The following is a 22,940-nucleotide window of genomic DNA, read 5'->3' as shown; positions in this document are numbered from 1 at the left end:
CCCTCGGACAACTAGTCACTCGGACAACTGATTTGGTTGTCCTTGGGACATTTTGGTTGTCCGTTAGACAAAAACGATGTGATAAGATTTTTAATAGGATGTTAAATAGGGTAAATACCCAGTCTTTGACCTTTCGCTTTGACATAAGGTTAATTTTAAGATATCAACAATTACATTTTTTTTTCAATCACGGGGATCTTTACCTTAATTAAATAACTTGCTTACACGTATTCCATGTAATTAAAACTGTCTGTATGAAACGATTTTTATTTTAGGGGTTTAACAACAACTGTTAGTCTCCATTAGTCTAAGATTTTTTAAAGATTAGTCTCTGAATATGACTCTTATTGTGATCTTTAATTATAAGAAAGAGACTGTCAAAGACTGCACTAAGTATAAAAAATGTAAACTAGTTAATTTATGAAGCAAATCTTATATTTTGTATAAAGTTGTTGATTATTAAGAATTGTGATAATATTTCTGTTGTTCGGTGTGCTGAAATATCCTTTGGACTCTCCTTTGCGCTCTAAAATGTCCTTTGGACAACCAGATATGTCCTTGGGACAACTACGTTGTCCCTGAATTGAAAACCACTTATTGTTATTTTTTTCGTTTTAACATCCAGAATAATTCATATTGTTTTAAAAATACAATAGCACAATACAAAACCAAGTAGCAGGAGGAATTTTGTTACATTACTATTACTATATAGCGTTTTAATTGAAAAGTTCCGATCCTGTAAAGCCACAGTTGTCCTGGGGACATGATAAGGGGAAATATTGTGAAATTCAGGGCTATATTGCCATATTTATAGATAAAACATGAAACTATATTGTTTAATCAATGTAGGTAAAATAACTGTTTTCATAATAATCGATATCTGGTTTGTTAAAAAAATAATTTTAAATAGTTGTCCAGGGGACAGTAGATTTAGGGTGGTGAACTTTTTTTAGTAAAATTCACTAAATTCGCAAAAAAAGTGCTCTGCTCTATACATAATCATAAATTATAGAAAATTATCTTTTAAATAAAATAATGAAATATGGAATATAAGAAAAAAAAATATAAGTCCATAATTTCATCATGTGGATATTTAAAAGTTGATTCACCCAGATACAGAACTCACATCAAGGAGCAGTCGGCAAAAGCCATAAGAACACTGTATCAATGTAAAAGGGCAGTGGGAAAGAATTGGGGGTTGAAGCCGGGAATGATCTACTGGATCTACAAGGCGGTCATACTACCCAGGGTGCTATATGGGGCCGTGGTATGGTGGCATAGGGCCCATATCAAAGAATACCAAAGAGATCTAACCAAAGTACAGAGATTAGCGTGTCTAATGATGACGGGGGCCATGAGAACGACCCCGACACACGCAATGGAGGTAATGTTAGGTTTGAAGCCACTCTGGATTGAGGTAGAGAAAAGAGCCACAGAACAGTGGTACAGAATGAAAGCATGTAAAGAATGGAGAGGAAGCTGCGTGGACAAAAGGCACGCGCTGATACAAAGAGAGGCACTATCAAGATTTGAGATGTTGATGGCAAACAATGACCTTATAAAAAGGCAGGAGATATTTGACAAGAAGTACAGGGTACATATAGGAGAGAGAGACAACTGGAAAGTGGAAGTCAGACACCCAACGACAATCTGCTTCACGGATGGCTCGAGAAGAAGCTCAACGAAACTAGCAGGAGCGGGCATTGTGATCCCTAAACTGGGAGAAAAAGTATCAATATCATTGGGTAGATATGCTAGCGTGTTCCAAGCTGAGGTATGTGCAATAGCGCGCTGTGCACGTATAATCAAAGAGAGTGTGAAGCAAGAGGGTGCTGTTGTAATATATACCGACAGCCAGGCAGCACTGAAGGCACTGAAGAAAGTATCAGTCACCTCCGCTCTCGTGAGAGAATGCAGAGAGGAGCTAAACTCGATAGGCAAGCAAAGAAGTGTCACGGTGGCATGGGTGCCGGGGCACCAGTGACAGGAAACGAGAAAGCGGACGAGCTGGCGAGGATGGGGGCGGAGACGGAATACATGGGTCCGGAACCGGCTCTACCTATGTCAGCGGATGTCACGAAGTAGAAAAGGTAAAAGAAATGGAAGCACAGAGAGAATGGGAAGAAGAGACTAGCTGCAGACAGTCCAAGATGATGGTCAAGGGCATTGACCACAAAAGAACCAGGTATCTTCTGAAACTAGGTAAGAGCAGTCTGAGAATACTGACAGGTATCATTACTGGTCACAATACTCTCAACAGACATCTCAAGGTAATGAAAATAAACAGAGACGCCTCCTGTCCACACTGTGGCAAGGAGGAAACTAGCTTTCACCTACTAGCAGAATGCATTATGTACGCGGCTCTGCGATATAATATATTCGGTAGAGATTCACTAACAGAAAATGAACTAAAGGACGTCGAACTTAAAGATGTCCTTCTGTTCTGCAGGAAAACAAGAAGATTTGAGGAGATTGGTATGGGAATGCCGCCGGGACAGTAACCTGCAGCTCCAACTACAGGGAACTGGGCTGAATGAACGCAACACGCGATCGACAGCCCGCCTGCTTCCGGCCGGGCGTCCCTACACTACATCTACATCTATACATATACATGGATGAATGAATACAGATTCACTCGGATGCATAGCTGAATGTGCAAGTCGCAAAATGTGCACTAATAGGTCTATTAACACATTGCTTATTATTACATTATTTTTTGTATAAGACCGTTTGTTGCCAAAATAAAAAAAAAACTATCGAAATATAGTTTCAAAAAACTTTGTCAGTAGAAAATGGCGCGAAATTTAAATTTTCTATGGCAAGATAATCCTTCGCACCTATTTTTTTTTGTTTGCCGCTTTTTTGTATGGCTTGGCAGATTATACTCAGACATATCCACTTTGTTAGTAGAAAAAGGCACGAATTCAAACTTTCTATGGGAAGTCCTCGCGCTTACATTTTTTTTTAATTTGCAATATGCCACCTTTTTCTACAAATTCTACTAACAATCTGGGTCAGCTAGAGTATAAACCCCATACACCACAGTCCCTATCCACAGCACTACTTTTGCGGCCAGCGTGTGTGGTACCATTTCTTCGTCAACCTGATGAGGCGGATCGAAATCGTCATCGGATGGTTTTTCAATGTTGGCACACATCTCCGGTCAGGTATATTCTCGCAGAATTGAACATTGCCGTAGTTGCAAACAGCTGAGCATTTGAGTGCTGCTTTCCTGCAACCACAACTGCTGGCACAACCTTTTTTGCAGTTACAGTTAGTTCAACATTTTCAAATTTCATCATCATCATCATAGTCAATTATTTGCAAATTTCATCTTCTTGAAAGTTTGCATAGTGACTTTTGTCGTAACTCCGCCGGTTCTTAGTGGAAAAGATTTACAAAAATTGAAAAAAGTCCTAAAATTAAATGGATTTTCATGTACTTCACAATGATCCCAAGGGCTTTTGAGGTGGAAAACTTGGATTTGTTATTGCCATTTCATCACTACCATCATATTAAAAAACAGAACTACCTCATTTGATGTTAGGTATAATGTACCGATTCCATGGGATTTCGGACGAGATGTCGTTTAGTTATTGATCTTTTAAAGATCTTTCCAAGATCTTTAACTTGTCCTAAACATTCATCGAATCGGGCCGTAACAGTAATAACTTCTGCCCGCGATCTGGGTACCTAACGAATGATGATAAAAAGCTGATTAAAAAAAAAATAATTTGATTAAACAAATAGAAAATAACACTTGACATTAACAATATCGCACGTAACATAAACAAAACAAGACTAAAATACCGGTCATTTAAAATAAAGACACGTAGGATGTGGACACACATGCATTGGGAAGCATTTATCACAGATTTTCGTGGGATCTCTCTTACAAGACAAGCAAGGCGACTTCAATCGACCACAACTTGGTCCAACACATCTGTAACTACTTCTTAAATAATCCCTGTCTGGTACGAGAGGAGATCTGGAACAGTGTTTCGGACGGTTGAAGAACTCGTTTGGGCATGCGCTAGTGAATTGTCTTCTTGGTGTCGGCCTTTGACAGGTAGAAGCTTCTGGCCGTGAGCGCGGTTTAACAGGAATTCTTCGTGATGTTAGTGAGGACCGGGGGCGACATAAGCGCTCAGTGTTTAAACATGATGAAGGTATACATATTCTGCCAGATTCTTCAGCGGGAGTTTGGGTTGCGAATTCTACCTTGTTTCCTAAGTTCGAATCCCAATAATATTCTTTCACTAGGACGTATGGGGATGAGTCTGCCTGACCTTCAGTGGATGGGCAAGGACGAGTGCCGATTGGTATTCGTTTGGTTTTTAGTGTAGCGGATTTAGAGCACTCATGTTCAGGCTTCCCTGCATGTTGGCAACATTTATTGTTACAAGGCATGTCTGTTTGACTCTCGTGATCCAAAGGCGCTGGATTCACAGCAGCATCTCTACATCGTCGTGATTGTGTACCAGCTTCACAAAGCACTGCCCGCTCTCTTATTCGTTGCATTATTTCCTGGTCTTCTTTACTTAATCCACAAGGAGGGATAAAAGATGCACAGGAAAGATAGCTAGTTCGCCTTGGAATGCATGGCAATGGAAAATCTTCACATAAACAGTCATCAGTAAGTTTAGATCTCGTTCCTTCAACAAATGCTCTTGATTCAGCAGTATTTTTTATCTTGTCGACAACTTTCTTAGCCATCTCTCGTAGATTGTTTTTATTCTTTAAAGGAAGCTTCTTTAGGTATGAGGCAATCTCTGCTATGGCGATTTCTTCAAAATTGGGATGAAACTCGTTCTCTAATTCTTGCAGTTTTTGCGCCATTAATGTTACTACTTTATTCGTATGTAATTGTTCCGATATAGATTGTTTACTCATAGGCACTGTTTTAAGCCAATCATTTATAACGTCTTTCATTCGCACAGACTCTACTTCAGTTCGCATTGATTCATCACCGGGTACTGGTACATTTTTTAAAGCATTATACAAGTCTTCGTTAAGCTTTCTTGTACTAACGGGAGTTGCTGGACAACGTTTCAAATAGTCATTAGCATATTTGTTGACTTCATCCATTATTCTGCGTTTAAATTTAGCCCTAACTGTGTCATCTTCGACCGAATAATTTAGGTTGATAAAAGCATCCGCAAGATTCTCTTTCATTAACTCAAACGATGCCAGGTCCTCTGCCATCGGGCATGCTATTGAAGGCAAAACATTCGATATAGTGTCGCGAAGTTGTTGCTTGTATTTTCTGCCAATAAAATCGTCTTGAATTTTTTGTTTAACTTGTTGAATTTGATCAATGAGAAGTTTTTTACTGGCGTCAGTAATATGCGTTTCCAGGTTCAACTCATGTACCTGTTGATCAATAAAATCTCGCAGTATTTCATCATATAACAAGTCGTCATTAAATATGTCTTGGTTCATATTCATTTCTCCTACTTTTAATATTATTCTATTAGCAAGATCTTGTTTTATTCGAAAAGCCCCGTCTGTATTTGAAAGCGGCAATGTATCACACCAATCTTTGACAATGTCGTTTAATTGATTAGTTGAAGACATGAAAGAAGACTTTGTTCTTTGTGAATCTCTTGCTGAAATATCTTGAAATAACTGTATTTTTTTCAAGTAGTCTAAAATGTGATTACCCAACTTCCTAATGTATTCCTTAGATTTAAATTCAGGTTCTAAGGGGAAACGCTCTATGTGTTTAATGATCTCTTTTAACAAAACTTCATCCGGATTCGTACCTGGTTTTTGTATTGCTTGAGAGCCAAGAACACTTGCTAAAGATTCAGCTAACTCAACCATTATTTGCTCTTGAGTTTGTTTGTTTCTTAGATCCCTACTTAGATAAATTGGTGATTGCCTTAACCAATTTAGTAAAGCACCTTCTAAGTTTTCTTGAATAAATTGTATGCTATCCTGAACCAATCCTTTGCTAGACTCCCTAGATACATGAAGAGCATGAATTTGTTTTAGAGAATTCATTAAATCATCAGCTTCTGTCATAATTAACTGAACTGATTTTTTATCTATTAAATTGTTCAAAACCTTATAAATTTGTTCCTTTAATATTTCCGATTCCTTAGCTTCTGAGATTTTTACTCCTGGATTAAGCTGCAAATACTTCCGTCTGTCTAAGGTCTCATTTGCTATAGCTTCTGCTACTTCATTTAATTTCTTATCACTTAAATGGATATCGCGATGCTTTAACCAATCTCTTATAACTTCATAGACCTGATCAAACAATATTTTTTCTTCATTTTGAGTTGAAGAAGCAACCGGGCCGCCGCTGTTTTCACTATAGCTTCGCGATAGATTCTCAGCCAGGGCAAGTATTTTCATAGAGATATCTTCAATCTGACTATCCGATACATTTCCCTTGAGCGTCCTATAGATGTAATCTTGAGCTTTACTTTTGTCCAAGCCACGCATAACTAGATCACTTACAATATTATGTATATGTTCTTCAACTTTGTCTCTGTTCTTAATGCGGACGTTAGTACGATCAAGGATGTCACTTATGTCTTCTTTTAGGGTTTCTTCTAATTTAGAATGCTGCATACTTAGATTATCCTCTATACGTTTAGCTAACTCTAAGACCTTGAGGATGATATTTTCTATGTTGTCCTCCGGAATTTTACCTTTAAGTATACTTTTAATGGACAGTCTAGCTTTGTCTCTACCGATTCTTTTCATCAGTATATCAGATACAATACTTCGTAATTTTTCTTCAACTTTGCGTTTGTCCTTTATATCAGGTTCTGACTGATAAAGGATATCACTTATCTGTTTTTCTATATTTTGTTTTGTTTCCGGATCTATTGATTTAACTTTAGTTTTCATCTGTATGGCCAATGCAAGTACCTTTTTAATAATTTCATCCTGTTTGTTTTCCGGAACTGTATCTTTAAGAGCAGATTTAATTTGTGTTTCAGCTTTGTCTTTATCCATGCCTTTTGATATATCAGCTACTAGTTTACTTAATATTTCTTCTACTTTTCCCCTATTTTTAATTTGAATATTGGAAAAGTCAAGGACATCCTGTACATCTCCTTTAATAGCTTGTTTTGTTTCACTATCTAACGGTTTTACCCGATCAACTAATTTTAGTGTTTGCTCAATAATGTCTTCTAGCGTACCTTCCGATACTTTTCCTTTGAGAAGAGCTTTAATTTGTGTTTCAGCTTGGTCTTGATCTATATCTTTCTTAGTAATACTTGCTACAAGCTTACTTAAATTTTGTTCTACTTTTTCTTTGTTCTTGATTTGAGCATCAGACAGGATGTCTTGTACATCTCTTTTTATTACTTGTTTTGTTTCATTATCAATCGGTTTCACTCGATTAGCCAATGTTAGTACCTGTTCAGTAATCTCTTCGAGTTTATCTTCTGATACTTTTCCTTTGAGTATCGATTTAATTTGAGTTTTCGCTTTATCTTCCTCCATTCCTTTTGCTGTTATATCAGCTACTAGCTTATTTAAATTTTCTTCTACTTTCCCTCTATTCTTAGTTTGTACGTTGGACAGGTCAAGAATATCCTGGACATCTCCTTTAATGATTTGTTTTGTTTCATTATCTAACGGTTTTACCCGATCAACTAATTTTAGTGTTTGTTCAGTAATTTCATCTAGCGTATCTTCAGATACCTTTCCTTTGAGAAAAGCTTTAATTTGTGTTTCAGCTTGGTCTTGATCTATATCTTTCGTGGTAATATTTGCTACAAGCTTCCTTAAATGTTCTTCTACTTTTCCCTTGTTCTTGATTTGAGTATCAGACAGGATGTCTTGTACGTCTCTTTTTATTACTTGTTTTGTTTCATTATCAAGCGGTTTCACTTGATTAGCCAATGTTAATACCTGTTCAGTAATCTCTTCGAGTTTATCTTCTGATACTTTTCCTTTGAGTATAGATTTAATTTGACTTTTAGCTTTATCTTCCCCCATTCCTTTTGTTGTAATATCAGCTACTAGATTACTTAAATTTTCTTCTACTTTCCCTCTATTCTTAGTTTGCACGTTGGACAGGTCAAGAATATCCTGTATATCTCCTTTAATGATTTGTTTTGTTTCACTATCTAACGGTTTTACCCGATCTACTAACTTTAGTGTTTGTTCAGTAATATCATTTAGCGTATCTTCCGATACTTTTCCTTTGAGAATGGCTTTAATTTGTGTTTCAGCTTGGTCTTGATCTATATCTTTTTTGGTAATATTTGCTACAAGCTTACTTAAATTTTCTTCTACTTTTTCCTTGTTCTTGATTTGAGCATCAGAAAGGATGTCTTGTACGTCTCTTTTTATTACTTGTTTTGTTTCATTATCAATCGGTTTCATCCGATCAGCCAATATTAGTACCTGTTCAGTAATCTCTTGGAGTTTATTGTCCGGAACTTTTCCTTTGAGTAAAGATTTTATTTTACTCTTTGCTTTATCTTCTTCTATGCCCTTTGTGGTTATATCTGATACGAGCTGACTTAAATTTTCCTCTACTTTCACTCTATTCTTAATTTGAACGTTGGAAAGATCAAGGATGTCTTGTATATCTCTTTTTATTGTTTTCGTGTCTTTTTCTATTTCTTTCGTTCGTTCAGCCAATTCTAGTACCTGCTTAGTAATATCTTCTAGTTTATGTTTTGGGACATTTCCTTTAAGTATAGATTTTATTTCAGAGCTTGCCTTTTCTTTACTCATACCCTTTGTGATTACATCAGATACAAGTTTATTCAAATTATCTGTAACTTTATCTTTGTTCTTTATATTCGCATCAGAGTGTTCAAGTATATCACGTATGTCTTCGTTTATAATCCGTTTAGTTTCCTGATCTATCGGTTGAAATAGACTTTGTTTTGCTTCAATAGCCAATTCTAGTACTCGATCAGTAATATTTTTGAGTTGATTATCCGACACTTTGCCTTTGAGTAAAGATTTAATTTGTGTTTCAGCTTTATCTTCATTTATGCCTTTTGTGGCTATATCACACACAAGCTTACGTAAACTTTCTTCAGTTTGATCTCTGTTCCTGATCTGTGCTTCGGAGTCATCAAGAATATCACGTATGTCGTCAAGTATACTTTCTGTGGTGTCCGGATCTATCTGTATTACATCTTGACTCGTGTCTGCCAATGTAAGTGTCTTATTAGTGATATTTTCGATTTCACTCTCTGGAACTTTTCCTTCTAGTAAACTTTTTATATGCATTTCAGCCTCATCTTTATCAATATTTTGTGCAATAACATCAGCGATAATAGCGTGCAACTTTTCCTCAACATTATCTCTATCTTTGATACGAACATTGGTTTCATCAAGCATGTTTCTGATAGCGTTATCCAAGTAACTTTTCTGTTCTGCATCTTGGGATTTAATAGATACATTTAATAAACGATCTGCAAGCTCGTCAGACAATTTATTCAAATATTCGTATTTATTTCCGCTACTTTTAATATTAAGTCCATCCAGTAGTTCAAACGCTTTCATTTTTAATAGATCTCTGTATACATTATTATTTTCTGGTCTATTAAGCGCTATTTTATTTAATTCTCTAATAATATCATCTAATGCTTGTTCTGCATCGACTTCCTTTCCAAACTTTATGTCATCAAAAAAGTCTTGTGTAGCCTGATTAAACATTTTCATTTCTTGAACGCCTTTTATTTTCTCTAACAAATTGTCAATAATATCATTTTTAAAATTCTCTCGTTCTTTTTCTCCTTTCGGGTACCACATCGGCATTTTATCCAAAGCGCGTTTAATTTCTTCTTTCCCCTCTATAGCGAAGTCTGCACCATTGAGTTTACTAAGAGTTTCTGCTAATTTTTTGACAATGGCGTCTCTAATAAATTTGTCCTGTGGGTTTTCATTTGGATATACAGGTATATCTTTAAGCCAGGAAAAGATGGCGTCTTCAAATTGTCTTATTTCTTCAACATCTTTATCTAGAGGCAAATCAAGTTATTATTTGAAAATGGGCTAACGAGGCACCGATGACCGATAGAATCGCGACAACTCTGTTTTTTTTTTAATGGGGTATTTTAATTTTATTGTTTTTAGTAAATTTAGCTCCGTGAGGTCTTAGAATTCGGGCTAAAGAAAGATACTTCGGGTATCAACGATGAGACGCGAATGAAGACTGCTGTTCTTCATCAATAACTCTAGCTGACTAAAAGTTAAGTAAAGAATATCCAACAACGTAAAATCCTTAATTGATGTTTTTTTTATATTATATATTCTCCATTCAAATTCTTAAATTCACAAACACCCGCGCGAATATTTTAAATTAATATTACAATTTTTCAACCTGTCTGGCCTAGTGGGTACCTAGTGACCCGGGTTCAAATCCTGGTGAGGAAATTTATTCGTGTGATGTTCCTGAGTCATGGATGTTTTCTATATTCAAGTATTTATAAAAGTAAGTACCCACAACACAAGCCTTAGATATTGAAGTTACTGTGGGACTAGGTCAATTATTGTGGAATAATGTCCTATAATATTTATTTATTTAAATATGTACAGTTTAAGTTGTGATCATAAATAATTGTTTCTTACTCTGTACACTTAGCATAAACACTTGTTCGTAAGAATATTTAAAAATCTGTAAATGTATTTTGTTATAGTTAGTTAAATGTTTAACTTAAATTTCTTGAGTCTCATGGATACCCTACTTTTTACAAAGAACTGTCATAGTATATTTATATGAAATTATTCATCCTTTGTATAAAAATACATTGATTATGACAAATTTCGTACTTAAGTCATAATCATAACGTACCTACGCATAAGCAAAGCATAAACATTACGAATGCTATATGTTTCGGAAGCTAATTTTGCTGAAATTGTTGAAGTAATGTCATCGAACATGTAGATGTTATTTTTAACACTAAGATTATATGATAGGTTAACGTATACAGAAGGTATAAGTGACAGCCTTACAAAAAATATTCAAGACTATGATCTAAAACCATGGTTTAAATCAATGGCAGGCTTTCACTTATGCCTTATATTACATTATGTATTAAAAGATAACTTTTAAGTGCTATTTTTGTTGAAGGTAAAAAAAATAATAAGGAAGTAAATAAAATATTGAGTATTATTTTTAAGCGTATTTTTTTCCTGTCGACGTTGGATTGTAATTACCCCACCCCAGAGTAGGATGAATAATATACCTACTCATATATCAGATCTATACATATTCTTTCAAACTATCCTCTACCTCTACCGCAACATATGTGGCACTATGCGTATTGGCACTAAGCGTATTTGGTATTGTGAGAACTTGGTGCTTTGCGTGTATAAAAATAATACTCCGCGAAACGCCAAATGGCACATTGCGAATTTGGCACTACGCGTATTGGCACTAAGCGTATTTGGTATTGTGAGAATTTGGTGCTTTGCGTGTTTAAAAATAACATTCCGCGAAACGCCAAATGGCACATTGCGAATTTGGTACTATGCGTCGAAAGGATTGGATCAAGCATATAGCATTAGTTTAATGAAGTTTTATTGGGGTATGTGGTAATACTCTTCACAACTTAAAAATCACCTGTAAAAAATGATAAGACTTGAAAAATTTGTGTAATTGTTCTTCAACATCAGAGCCATTTAATTTATGATAATATTAATAATAAATCGGTTAATGTCGTAATATTGATATAAATTTACAGTTTTTTAGCTAACGTCACCACTATATAAAGCAATTTCTGAAAAATATCAATCTATTATTTTATGCATGCTGGATGTTCTCTTTACAAGTTAAGACTCCAACTATAGTGTTTCTCACCAACGAAGGGTTCGGTAACAGGTGTCATCTCCATATAATTTATAATCTTAAATGTATCTTAAAGATATGCGATCTCCCAAAATTGTGCGAATATGGCATCTGTCAGCTTACCCTTCCTGTTTGAAAAATAGTATAAATCAAAAAGACATTGTCATCTTTGATAACAAGATCACATCCGATTCTACCTGATCACCGACGATCATTCTTAGACCTCACGGACTGTACTTAACTGCGATGTTTTTTCGCAAGCCTTTAGTTAGCAAATTATAGTTCGTGTCATCCACAATGACACACAGATTTGCCAATTTATCCTTTAATGACATGACAATACGAGTCAAGGCACGCGTCTTCGTGAATAAGACGATTTATACGTGTTCATTTACCTACAATCCGACGGATGCGTTTAGCAGCTTCGCAGGGACATGGCCGCTTTTGCAAGCATTTGCTACACGTCTGCAGTTCCCCCAAGTCCACGTGAGGGATTTTAGAGGTCCCCTGTAAGAATGTTTTCAACATATACATTTACGGATGTATTAAGTTGTGCCCTGTACAGGCACGATATCAATTTAGTTCAGTTCCGTTCAATAATTTTGCCGTAGTAAATCACCTCTTTCGATTAATTAAAAAAAATCCCGTAGATGTTATTTTTAAAAAGCAAACTTTATTGTACGGACAAAGTAACAAAAAAATGTACACACTAACTTAATATATAGATAAGCAATAAGGTAGTATATATTTTCCTACTCCTCTACTGTTATCTGTGATTTATGCATTCATTAATACGAATATAAGAACATACATAAAAGATTTCAAGAAAAGTCTATATTGTCTATTCCTCATAAAAGCTCTTGTGCTTTTATAAGCTATAATGTTACTGCGATTAATAGCTACCAACCTAACAAAACCAAAACGAATACAGTTTTAAACTAAGTGCATTGCTGCCAACTTACAAAATATTGATTTGGTTGCATAGTAAAAATAATTACTTCATAAGTCAGAAACACGCATGTGACACCCGTAATATAGCAACACCCATAGACTACGAAGACCGCTTAGCGTTGCTTGTTAGTCTCCGTAGGCTACGGTGGCCAAAATTGAGAAAAAACTGTCCAAAAAATTAATTTAGCAAGTAGCAAGTACCAGGGCCTCATGAGTTACGAGGAGGTGTCGCCGACCGGCCGGCCGCGGCCCGGGGCGGGCCGGGCGCGTAACAAGGTATGCTCGCGCGTCTTGGCTATATACTTTTGCTGTAATTTGTTTACCTAAATTAAGATTTATTTTTGTTGACTCGTAGGAAAAATATTGTATGCAACGTTGTATAAGTAGGTCAAAAAATTCTCGTGGCGTATTCCCTTACAATGTTCGCCTACGCCTTCGGCTCCGGCTCACATTGTAACTCACGCCACTCGCCTTTTTTGACCCTTCTTATACAACTGTTGCATAAAATACTATTTTCACATTTTGTCCGTATCCATATTTAATACCTTGACTGTGCCTAGGTACAGTATCACAGTATGTCTGTACTTATCCTACTAACATTTTTTTCACCAATTACACATCTGAATATACGTTTTAGGTTAGTAAAGACGTTCAAGCCCTCCATAGGCTTACTTACCGCATGGTATTTCTTTAAATGCTTCTCATATCTGCTCTGAAGCATCGGACAAACTGGAAAGGCAGTCTGAAAAAAAACTTATCTTTGGAAGCTACTGGTAAATTTCCGTTAAAAATTTAAAAACCTGCCACAGTTGCTCATTTGGGTTCTAAGAGCGTTTTCACATTCTCCGATTCGATTTCGGATAACCTTTGAAAAAAACAACTGCTAGAGAATGCCCTATGGCATAAAGTCCTTTTATTGTTTGCATTATTAACGCTTTCATTCGAACAAATATAGTATTTTGTGCAACTGGTAGATAACAAGGATTCTAAAAATTCAAGCGCCGAAGCCTACTTGCTTTGGATAGTAATTAAATAACTTACCACGGGTGTTCCTTTGTCCCGGTTCTTCTCTCTAAAAACATTCTTGAAAATAGTATTTTCTATTCTCTTATTTAAGTTCCTTGCTGACGATCGGGCCCCGCTGTTCAAGTAGTCGAAGGCGGTTACACTGGGAATAAATTTAAGATTAAGGTGGCTGGCAGGCTCAAAAAAAATTATATCCTTATGACAGTAAGGAGTAATAACTCCTTCTATATAAAATCTAAACCAATTCTATTTCTAAAAGTACACCCATCCCATATTCACTTACATCCATCACAGTCTATCGCATAACTGTGTCATATATTTAGCCAAAGCATGCAAAGTTACAGCATAACATCTTTAAGTGTTCACCTTACAAGTCCACCTCGCAGAGAACATTCCTTCTCCTTTGAATCAACATCTGTGTTGGTGTGTTTCTTCTTGCGTGATCTTCTGTAACTTTCTTTCTGTTTATTGGAATAAGGATTGAGTGACGCGAAGGGTCGCGGTTTGTCCCAATAGTGACGGCGCTTCTTTGAGGGTGCTGGGGCATGGGATTGTTTTGGGGCTGAAAAAATTTTTTTTCAGGTATACGTGGTGAAATACATTACAATTGTCTGGAAGTAAGTATTATTAGTGTTAAATAATGGCAAAACAATGCAAACGCGAGCAAATGATAGTCCCTCGTATGCTCTTCGGTACTAAGTAGATAATGTTAGTCAGCAATTAGATTGACAATGATAATTTGACGCAGCATTTGATGTACAATCTATAGGCTCATTTAGACGGATCGAGAACTTGCATGTAATATTCGATATATTGCTGAGTACAGAGTTAGGTACCCTACTATGAATTCAGTCGATCGACAAAATACCGCAATATAACGAAAAACGTATGCAAGTTAATTTTATTTATTTGGTCCCTCTAAATAATCAAACTAAATGGAGCATTAGCTTAAACATAATTTATGTAGTTTCTAACCCGATGAGATGAATGAAAGACAAATATCGGCCTTACAGTGATTTCGTGAAGTTTTGAGGAGTTGTTGCAGCAGTTGAGCAGACGGCGAATGTTCGGTCACGCTCGGGTACTTCCTGAGCGAGCTCACGAACGCATCTACGTCGCGCTCCTGCTGCGGCCTGAACTGGCATCCTTTAAAATATGTACCAACGTAAAAATCAACGTGAATTTACATGCCAGGTTTTTAAGATTGTAATTATATGTTATGTGTGATTATATGTGCGGTTGGCGCTTACGTCGCGTAGTACCGAATTAGTATTGGCGCGCCGCTAATAATGGTGTAAGCGCCGACCGCCATAAGATCCCTTTTGATTTGGAATGTCACATACGAGTACACAGGGACAATACCTAAAATTATATTAAAATTTAATCTGATGATATCAATGCTTCGTCCAATAAGCTATCAGATCTATGATAGAATTCCTTTAGAATCAATAACTATTGTTTATAGGACCTGATTGTAATTGTTCTTTGCATGAAATGTAAGGCTTTTTATTTTATTTATTATATAGGACCTGATTAATGTTCAGTCTTTTAAAGTACACGACTATTAACCGACAAATGGTTTTGTATAAATAATAAATTCCATTAAATAGTGTTGAGTGAGCTAAAATACGCCAGGAATCCTATATAGGAACAAATGTAAAGGAGAAACTGTCTGAGTAAAAAATACCTCTGCTTCCAAGTGTATCCAATTTTCTTCGGTAGCTATGGATGTCACTGCGTGCAGGGGAGTTACATCGATTGATATAGCCCACCTCAAAATTGCCAAATTCTGAAAACATGTTTGTCAACAAAGTGCCTATAACGCTCTTCTAACACAAATGTTCGAACGGGAGAGTTATGTTGTTTTAGACAACAGTGACACAATTTTTATTGTTCCGTAGCCAAATGGCAATAATAACCGGCCAAGAGCATGTCGGGCCACGCTCAATGTAGGGTTCCGTAGTTACTCTTCCGTCACAATAAGCTAAACTGGAGCTTAAAGTATAGTAAATTGTTAACCAAGGGATGAAACGGAACCTTTCACCCGAGTTAAACAAATAGGCAAATTTGCATAATCAGTACCTAATTAAAGTAAGTCTTTTTACTATGAAGGGAAAACTTTTTGCGATAACTCAAAAACAGCTAAACTGATCATTTCCGCTGTAGTTTTCATTAAATGTCTTTCTTAAGCTCTACTTCCACGATTTTTTTCATATTTTTTGGACTTATGGTTATGGTTCAAAAGTTAGAGGGGGGGGGGGACACATTTTTTTTTCTTTCGGAGCGATTATCTCCGAATATATTCACTTTATCAAAAAATGTTTCTTGAAAACCCCTATTAGTTTGAAAGACCTTTCCAACGATACCCCACACTCTAGGGTTGAAGCGAAAAAAAAAATTCACCCCCCCTTTACGTGTAGGGGAGGTACCCTAAAAAAATTAAATTTTTAGATTTTATTGTACGACTTTGTCGGCTTTATTGATTTATATATCCATGCCAAATTTCAGCTTTCTAGCACTAACGACCACGGAGCAAAGACTCGGACAGACAGACAGACAGACAGACAGACAGACAGACAGACAGACAGACAGACAGACAGACAGACAGACAGACAGACAGACAGACAGACAGACAGACAGACAGACAGACAGACAGACAGACAGACAGACAGACAGACAGACAGACAGACAGACAGACAGACAGACAGACAGACAGACAGACAGACAGACAGACAGACAGACAGACAGACAGACAGACAGACAGACAGACAGACAGACAGACAGACAGACAGACAGACAGACAGACAGACAGACAGACAGACAGACAGACAGACAGACAGACAGACAGACAGACAGACAGACAGACAGACAGACAGACAGACAGACAGACAGACAGACAGACAGACAGACAGACAGACAGACAGACAGACAGACAGACAGACAGACAGACAGACAGACAGACAGACAGACAGACAGACAGACAGACAGACAGACAGACAGACAGACAGACAGACAGACAGACAGACAGACAGACAGACAGACAGACAGACAGACAGACAGACAGACAGACAGACAGACAGACAGACAGACAGACAGACAGACAGACAGACAGACAGACAGACAGACAGACAGACAGACAGACAGACAGACAGACAGACAGACAGACAGACAGACAGACAGACAGACAGACAGACAGACAGACAGACAGACAGACAGACAGACAGACAGACAGACAGACAGACAGACAGACAGACAGACAGACAGACAGACAGACAGACAGACAGACAGACAGACAGACAGACAGACAGACAGACAGACAGACAGACAGACAGACAGACAGACAGACAGACAGACAGACAGACAGACAGACAGACAGACAGACAGACAGACAGACAGACAGACAGACAGACAGACAGACAGACAGACAGACAGACAGACATACAGACAGACAGACAGACAGACAGACAGACAGACAGACAGACAGACAGACAGACAGACAGACAGACAGACAGACAGACAGACAGACAGACAGACAGACAGACAGACAGACAGACAGACAGACAGACAGACAGACAGACAGACAGACAGACAGACAGACAGACAGACAGACAGACAGACAGACAGACAGACAGACAGACAGACAGACAGACAGACAGACAGACAGACAGACAGACAGACAGACAGACAGACAGACAGACAGACAGACAGACAGACAGACAGACAGACAGACAGACAGACAGACAGACAGACAGACAGACAGACAGACAGACAGACAGACAGACAGACAGACAGACAGACAGACAGACAGACAGACAGACAGACAGACAGACAGACAGACAGACAGACAGACAGACAGACAGACAGACAGACAGACAGACAGACAGACAGACAGACAGACAGACAGACAGACAGACAGACAGACAGACAGACAGACAGACAGACAGACAGACAGACAGACAGACAGACAGACAGACAGACAGACAGACAGACAGACAGACAGACAGACAGACAGACAGACAGACAGACAGACAGACAGACAGACAGACAGACAGACAGACAGACAGACAGACAGACAGACAGACAGACAGACAGACAGACAGACAGACAGACAGACAGACAGACAGACAGACAGACAGACAGACAGACAGACAGACAGACAGACAGACAGACAGACAGACAGACAGACAGACAGACAGACAGACAGACAGACAGACAGACAGACAGACAGACAGACAGACAGACAGACAGACAGACAGACAGACAGACAGACAGACAGACAGACAGACAGACAGACAGACAGACAGACAGACAGACAGACAGACAGACAGACAGACAGACAGACAGACAGACAGACAGACAGACAGACAGACAGACAGACAGACAGACAGACGGACATGGCGAAACTATAAGGGTTCCGTTTTATGCCATTTGGCTACGGAACCCTAAAAAACGGAACCCTTATAGATTCGTCATGTCTTTATATGTATGGGTTTGATGAAAAAAGATTTTTTAAGTTTCAGTTCTAAGTATGGGGAACCCCCAAAATTATTTTATTGTTTTTTTCTATTTTTATGTAAAAATCTTAATGCGGTTCATAGAATACATCTACTTACCAAGTTTGAACAGTATAGGTCTTATAGTTTCGGAAAAAAGTGGCTGTGACATAATCGGACAGACAGACGGACATGACGAATCTATAAGGGTTCCGTTTTTGGCCATTTGGCTACGGAACCCTAAAAATGAAATCGTAGTAAACGTTGTGCCTTATTGGCGAACAGTTTTCATAGTTAATGTGACTCTAAATGTTCGCATGTTATATATTGATTTAAACCAACACGACTTTCGTCCATATATATATGTAGTTTTAAAACGAATACGGGACTTGTTATGCCGCAATGTTCGCATGTTATGCCGAATATTCGGCGCTTCGGCTGGGAGAGAGGCCAACTATTGGGTATTCGGCCAAAATCACTATTCGGCATCTCTAGTCATTTTATGAAGTTCGAAAATCGTCAATAGGTAGCGCTGCGCCTTCTTTAAACTTAGTTTTTTTAGTTAGTTTAATTATGGTGACGAGCTCACGGTATCGCACAGATAAGGAGGGCAGTTGAATCATTCTTTAGAAAGACGAACCTGATGATGGTTTCTTCCTCTGTGGCGGAAATTCTGTGTGCGTACAAGCAAAGGACCGGGTGTCCACGCCGCAGTGGGATACCTAAGGGCATAATTACAACAATTTATGGTCAGAAAAATCACTTAAATAACCCAAATGACCCAAGATTACTAAGTAGTATTGGACGCCACTTTTCTTTTAGGTAATAGTGGAATTGAATTCATGCTTTTGGTTTAAAAACCTCGAATACCTGATAGGTGCTAGCATACGGGTCTGGAGATAGGTGTCGACGTTTATAATTGTGCTCGGAGACGGTCTGTGATGCTACTGCGTTTGAGGGGTTGCGAGACGCCCGCGGTGCTGCAAAAATAGAATAACAGGACGAATGCCTCCAATGCAGAATCCAATGGCGGTACAAGTAATGTACGCCTCTGTGTAAATGTTTTTTTATTAGAGCTTCATGGCACAATACGAGTAATATAAGACGGCTGAGGAGATCAGCAGTATTTGTCTTTTGCCTTTCCCCAGGAGCTTTAACGGACTGTTTAACTGTCAAAAGGGACACTGCCTCATTGATTTTTCACTCACTTGCTTCATAGATTTTTTCATGGAATTCTATTGCCTTGGTACCTAATAACGGCGACGGATGGTAGTTACAGCTCTCAGCGGCAATGATAACGTTCTGCATTAGCAATCTAGTGAGTCAAATTTCTACTATGTCACATACGAAACTTTAAAAGAATACCCCTCTATCTACCTACCTATCTAGGCTGGCGATAACCGTATATAACGTATACATATGTATACGCATTTTGATATAAATGAAGCTGCTTTTCGACTGCGGGTATCAAAACTGGCAATCTCCGTCCGTAACAAATACGAGACGGAGATCTCCGGCCGCGGTAGATAGAGGATACGTTTTTTCTTAAAATTTGGACAAATGAATTTGGGTTTTTTGGCCGGTAATATATGAATTTTGTAGAGATAGGTTTCCATGCTAGTTATAATATCTAATGTTTTGAAAAGACGTGTCCCGTCGAGTTTCTTGTTGGTCCCATTTTGGGATACTCTCCTACAATAAAGGAGGGATTAAAGTAAAGATGTAAGTTAGTGTATAATTTTTTACCATCATATTTACAAGGAAACGCGCGAACGTGTTATGCTGTTTCAGTCAGTCGCAGTGCAAAAAGTACTGAGGCTGACTGAAGTAGCATGACAAAAACGAACGTTTCCGAGAAAATACGATGGCAAAAGATTATGTACTATATCTGTACATTTTCTCGGGTCATAGATGTAGGGTTGAAGCTGGCGTAGCTTTATTTGTTGTTTATAAACGCATTTTAATATGTCTACTTGAAAAAATAAACTATCTTTATCAACCAAAACCAAGTGAGCGGATAGGTTTTAGCTCACCCGTTAGCTTTTCCGGAGGTCGGCATTGTAGAGAGCTGCTGACAAGACTAAAGGCTAGTCCCGCGTCCGAAAGCCAGCTGACCACCGCTACCACGCCCTCGCCACCACCCTCCATTATTGTTGAGGGGGCAGAGGAATGTGCTGGAAATTATCATTAAAAATCATGACCTAAAAGTCAATTCTAGCCACCAACACCAGGAAAAAATTCAAAATTTGCATTAAATTCTTGTGGATAAAATGATACATTCGTAGTTTTTTAAGAATAAAGAGAACTTTTACGAGTTGATCTGGTGTTCCTTGCCTTACGGATAGGCATGACGATCTAAAGGGGGAACGCAATCAGCCTTATGGGAACCCTTCCGCAGGGGACGGACCTGGTTGATCTAGCCTAATATAATTAGCGTAACCACAGCCTAATATAATTGAACTAAATCACCAAAGTTTTTATTTTATTAGGTATTGTATTCGTTTTAGTTTTGTAGATAGTTTTAATTTGTTATCAAGTAATGTATATTTTCGGTTTTAATAAAGTACACGAATATAAAAAGTGAAAATTGTATGGTGTCTAAAATACTTTACGGTCATCTTCATAAGCCGCAACGAAGAAGCGCACACTTCGGGCTTAGTACAGCCCTGCCACGCGTCGTGATGAGGAACGGGCCTGAAAGGTTATTCCATACGAAGCTAGGGTCAATTATCACCACTAGGACATCTATTATCTCCTATAGGATAGAGCAATCTGCTGCTGGATATAGGCGTTGTATAAAATGCCAAAGAACTTCAAATAAGCGTATCCTCAACTTCCATCATCCTTGTCATCCGTTTATAAGCAAGATATTTCCATTTTTTTTACACATATAAGGTAAGGTGGGGTAAGACTTATGACCGGGGCAAGAGAAACACTTGTATGGGATCCTCATACTGTTTGTCTTGCCCAGAAAAATAAACTATTTTTGCCTTATCTCACCTAACCTTAAGGCAAGAACATAAAAAGCAGCTATGCTGCTTGAGCATCTACATGGACTACACTCATCTATAAAATCGAAATTAACCAGCATGTTATTTATGATGTTTCCAGGCGTTTCATTAAAGTTACTGCTCTAATTTTCTAAAAGTTACTTACATGTTAATTAAAAACTGTAAATAAATATGTATAACAATAAAAATTTGGAATTTCAGTTAGTAATTTAGCTTCATTTCATGACAGTTTTGAAATATGAAGTTCGAATGTTTCTTCTAAGCGGCTATTTCAATAAAAAGGTTTCTATACCAATTTTGCTGTGATTTCCAAGTATTGGCAATTTCATTTGATTGACATAAATAAATCCTATACTCTGTCAAGCCATTTCCGTCAGGAGAAAAAAGCGGCAAATTTAAAAAAAAATTGGCGCGTATCATTGATGTAGGTAAAATTACGTACATCAATGGCGCGTATGGTGATCGTGCCATAGATAATTTGAAATTCGCGCCTTTTTGTACTGACAAGCTCGTTTCACCTGCTATATCTACATTTATCTACATATAGGATAGAGAAATAAGTACCTAAGCATAGAGTGCCCACTCCATAACTAGGGAATGCAATAACCGGGCGTTTTTCATTACCGGTAATTTACCGACGCGAGGTCCCACTAACCGGTTAACCGGTAAATTACCGGTTATACGTTTATGAAATAAAAAACATTGATTTTGCATTATTATTGATTGTGTCCTTATTTTCGTCAGTAACCTTTAAAAGTAATCAACAGCACTTTATAGAAACATCGACAAAACAAAATAATGAAAATAAACTATAAACATTAAACAAGATATATTTACTAATCATATTGAATAAAAAATCAAACATGTATCATTTCAAAGCGAAATGAACTTGTACATTAAATAAGCAACATTAAAAATTTTAATTCTTTAAAAATCGCAGTAATCAAAGGGTAACAAAAAAGTGACAGTCGTCATTTAAATGTCATACACGTTTGCATTTACACATCTATCAATATAATATTGTTATTAAAGTAACTAAAACCGTAATCAACATTCATTAAAATCTAGTAAATATAAGAAAAAAAATATTTAACAGATTAGTTTCATATCATTTTAACACTAGTTACTTTAAAATTGCACTTTAAGAGGCCGTTATCGATTTTAGTCGCAAAAATGTCTAACTATTAAAAATAACAAGTACTGGTTTCTATTAGCACGTCTTGTTATCTTTCATTATAATATTATTTTTTTTAAAACAGACTCACTTAATTAGTAATGATTTTTTTTCTGATGGACGTTTAGGTAAACGCGCGAAAAGCAGTGATTTTGTCGATCTAAATTTCGTTAAGTTATGACTGCTAAAAATGGTAATTTTGTATTACACATATCCTGTACTTCAACTTTAATAAACTACATTTTTGTTACTATAAATTTGAAGTAGTGTAAATGAAAGTTAGACGAAATCATTTTTCTCCAGAAATTACTTCAAAACAAGTGACAATTTCTCTGAAAATTGACTTAATTTCAACGTAATTTTGATACTTAAACAATCTACAACATTTGCTGAAACTGTTCTTATACATCATTTAATTATTTATTAAGATTAAGGCGGATCAGGTAGGGGTGGCGAGAAGGGAAAGGGCGAGGGATTAGCGACCACTCATTTGTCACAAAACA

At 37.3% G+C, this 22,940-nt stretch overlaps 1 protein-coding gene across 1 annotated transcript; it reads right to left on the bottom strand.

The window, feature by feature from the left end:
- Positions 1 to 3,717: 3,717 nt before the first annotated feature.
- LOC133515635 (uncharacterized) lies at positions 3,718 to 21,672 on the bottom strand. The gene is made up of 12 exons (XM_061848205.1): positions 21,409 to 21,672; positions 20,865 to 20,946; positions 20,286 to 20,426; positions 19,123 to 19,232; positions 18,893 to 18,974; positions 15,447 to 15,548; positions 14,771 to 14,905; positions 14,126 to 14,321; positions 13,775 to 13,901; positions 13,410 to 13,475; positions 12,178 to 12,289; positions 3,718 to 9,953 (listed from the first exon to the last, which is right to left on the bottom strand). Exons 3-12 carry the CDS (start codon positions 20,398 to 20,400, stop codon positions 3,814 to 3,816), a joined length of 7,185 nt encoding a protein of 2,394 aa, XP_061704189.1. The 5' UTR covers positions 20,401 to 20,426; positions 20,865 to 20,946; positions 21,409 to 21,672; the 3' UTR covers positions 3,718 to 3,813.
- Between the last annotated feature and the right edge of the window lie 1,268 nt (positions 21,673 to 22,940).

Source organism: Cydia pomonella, chromosome 2, assembly GCF_033807575.1.
Source record: "Cydia pomonella isolate Wapato2018A chromosome 2, ilCydPomo1, whole genome shotgun sequence".
In the NCBI taxonomy this organism is placed as follows: domain Eukaryota; kingdom Metazoa; phylum Arthropoda; class Insecta; order Lepidoptera; family Tortricidae; genus Cydia; species Cydia pomonella.
This window is presented reverse-complemented; position numbering and strand designations above follow the sequence as displayed.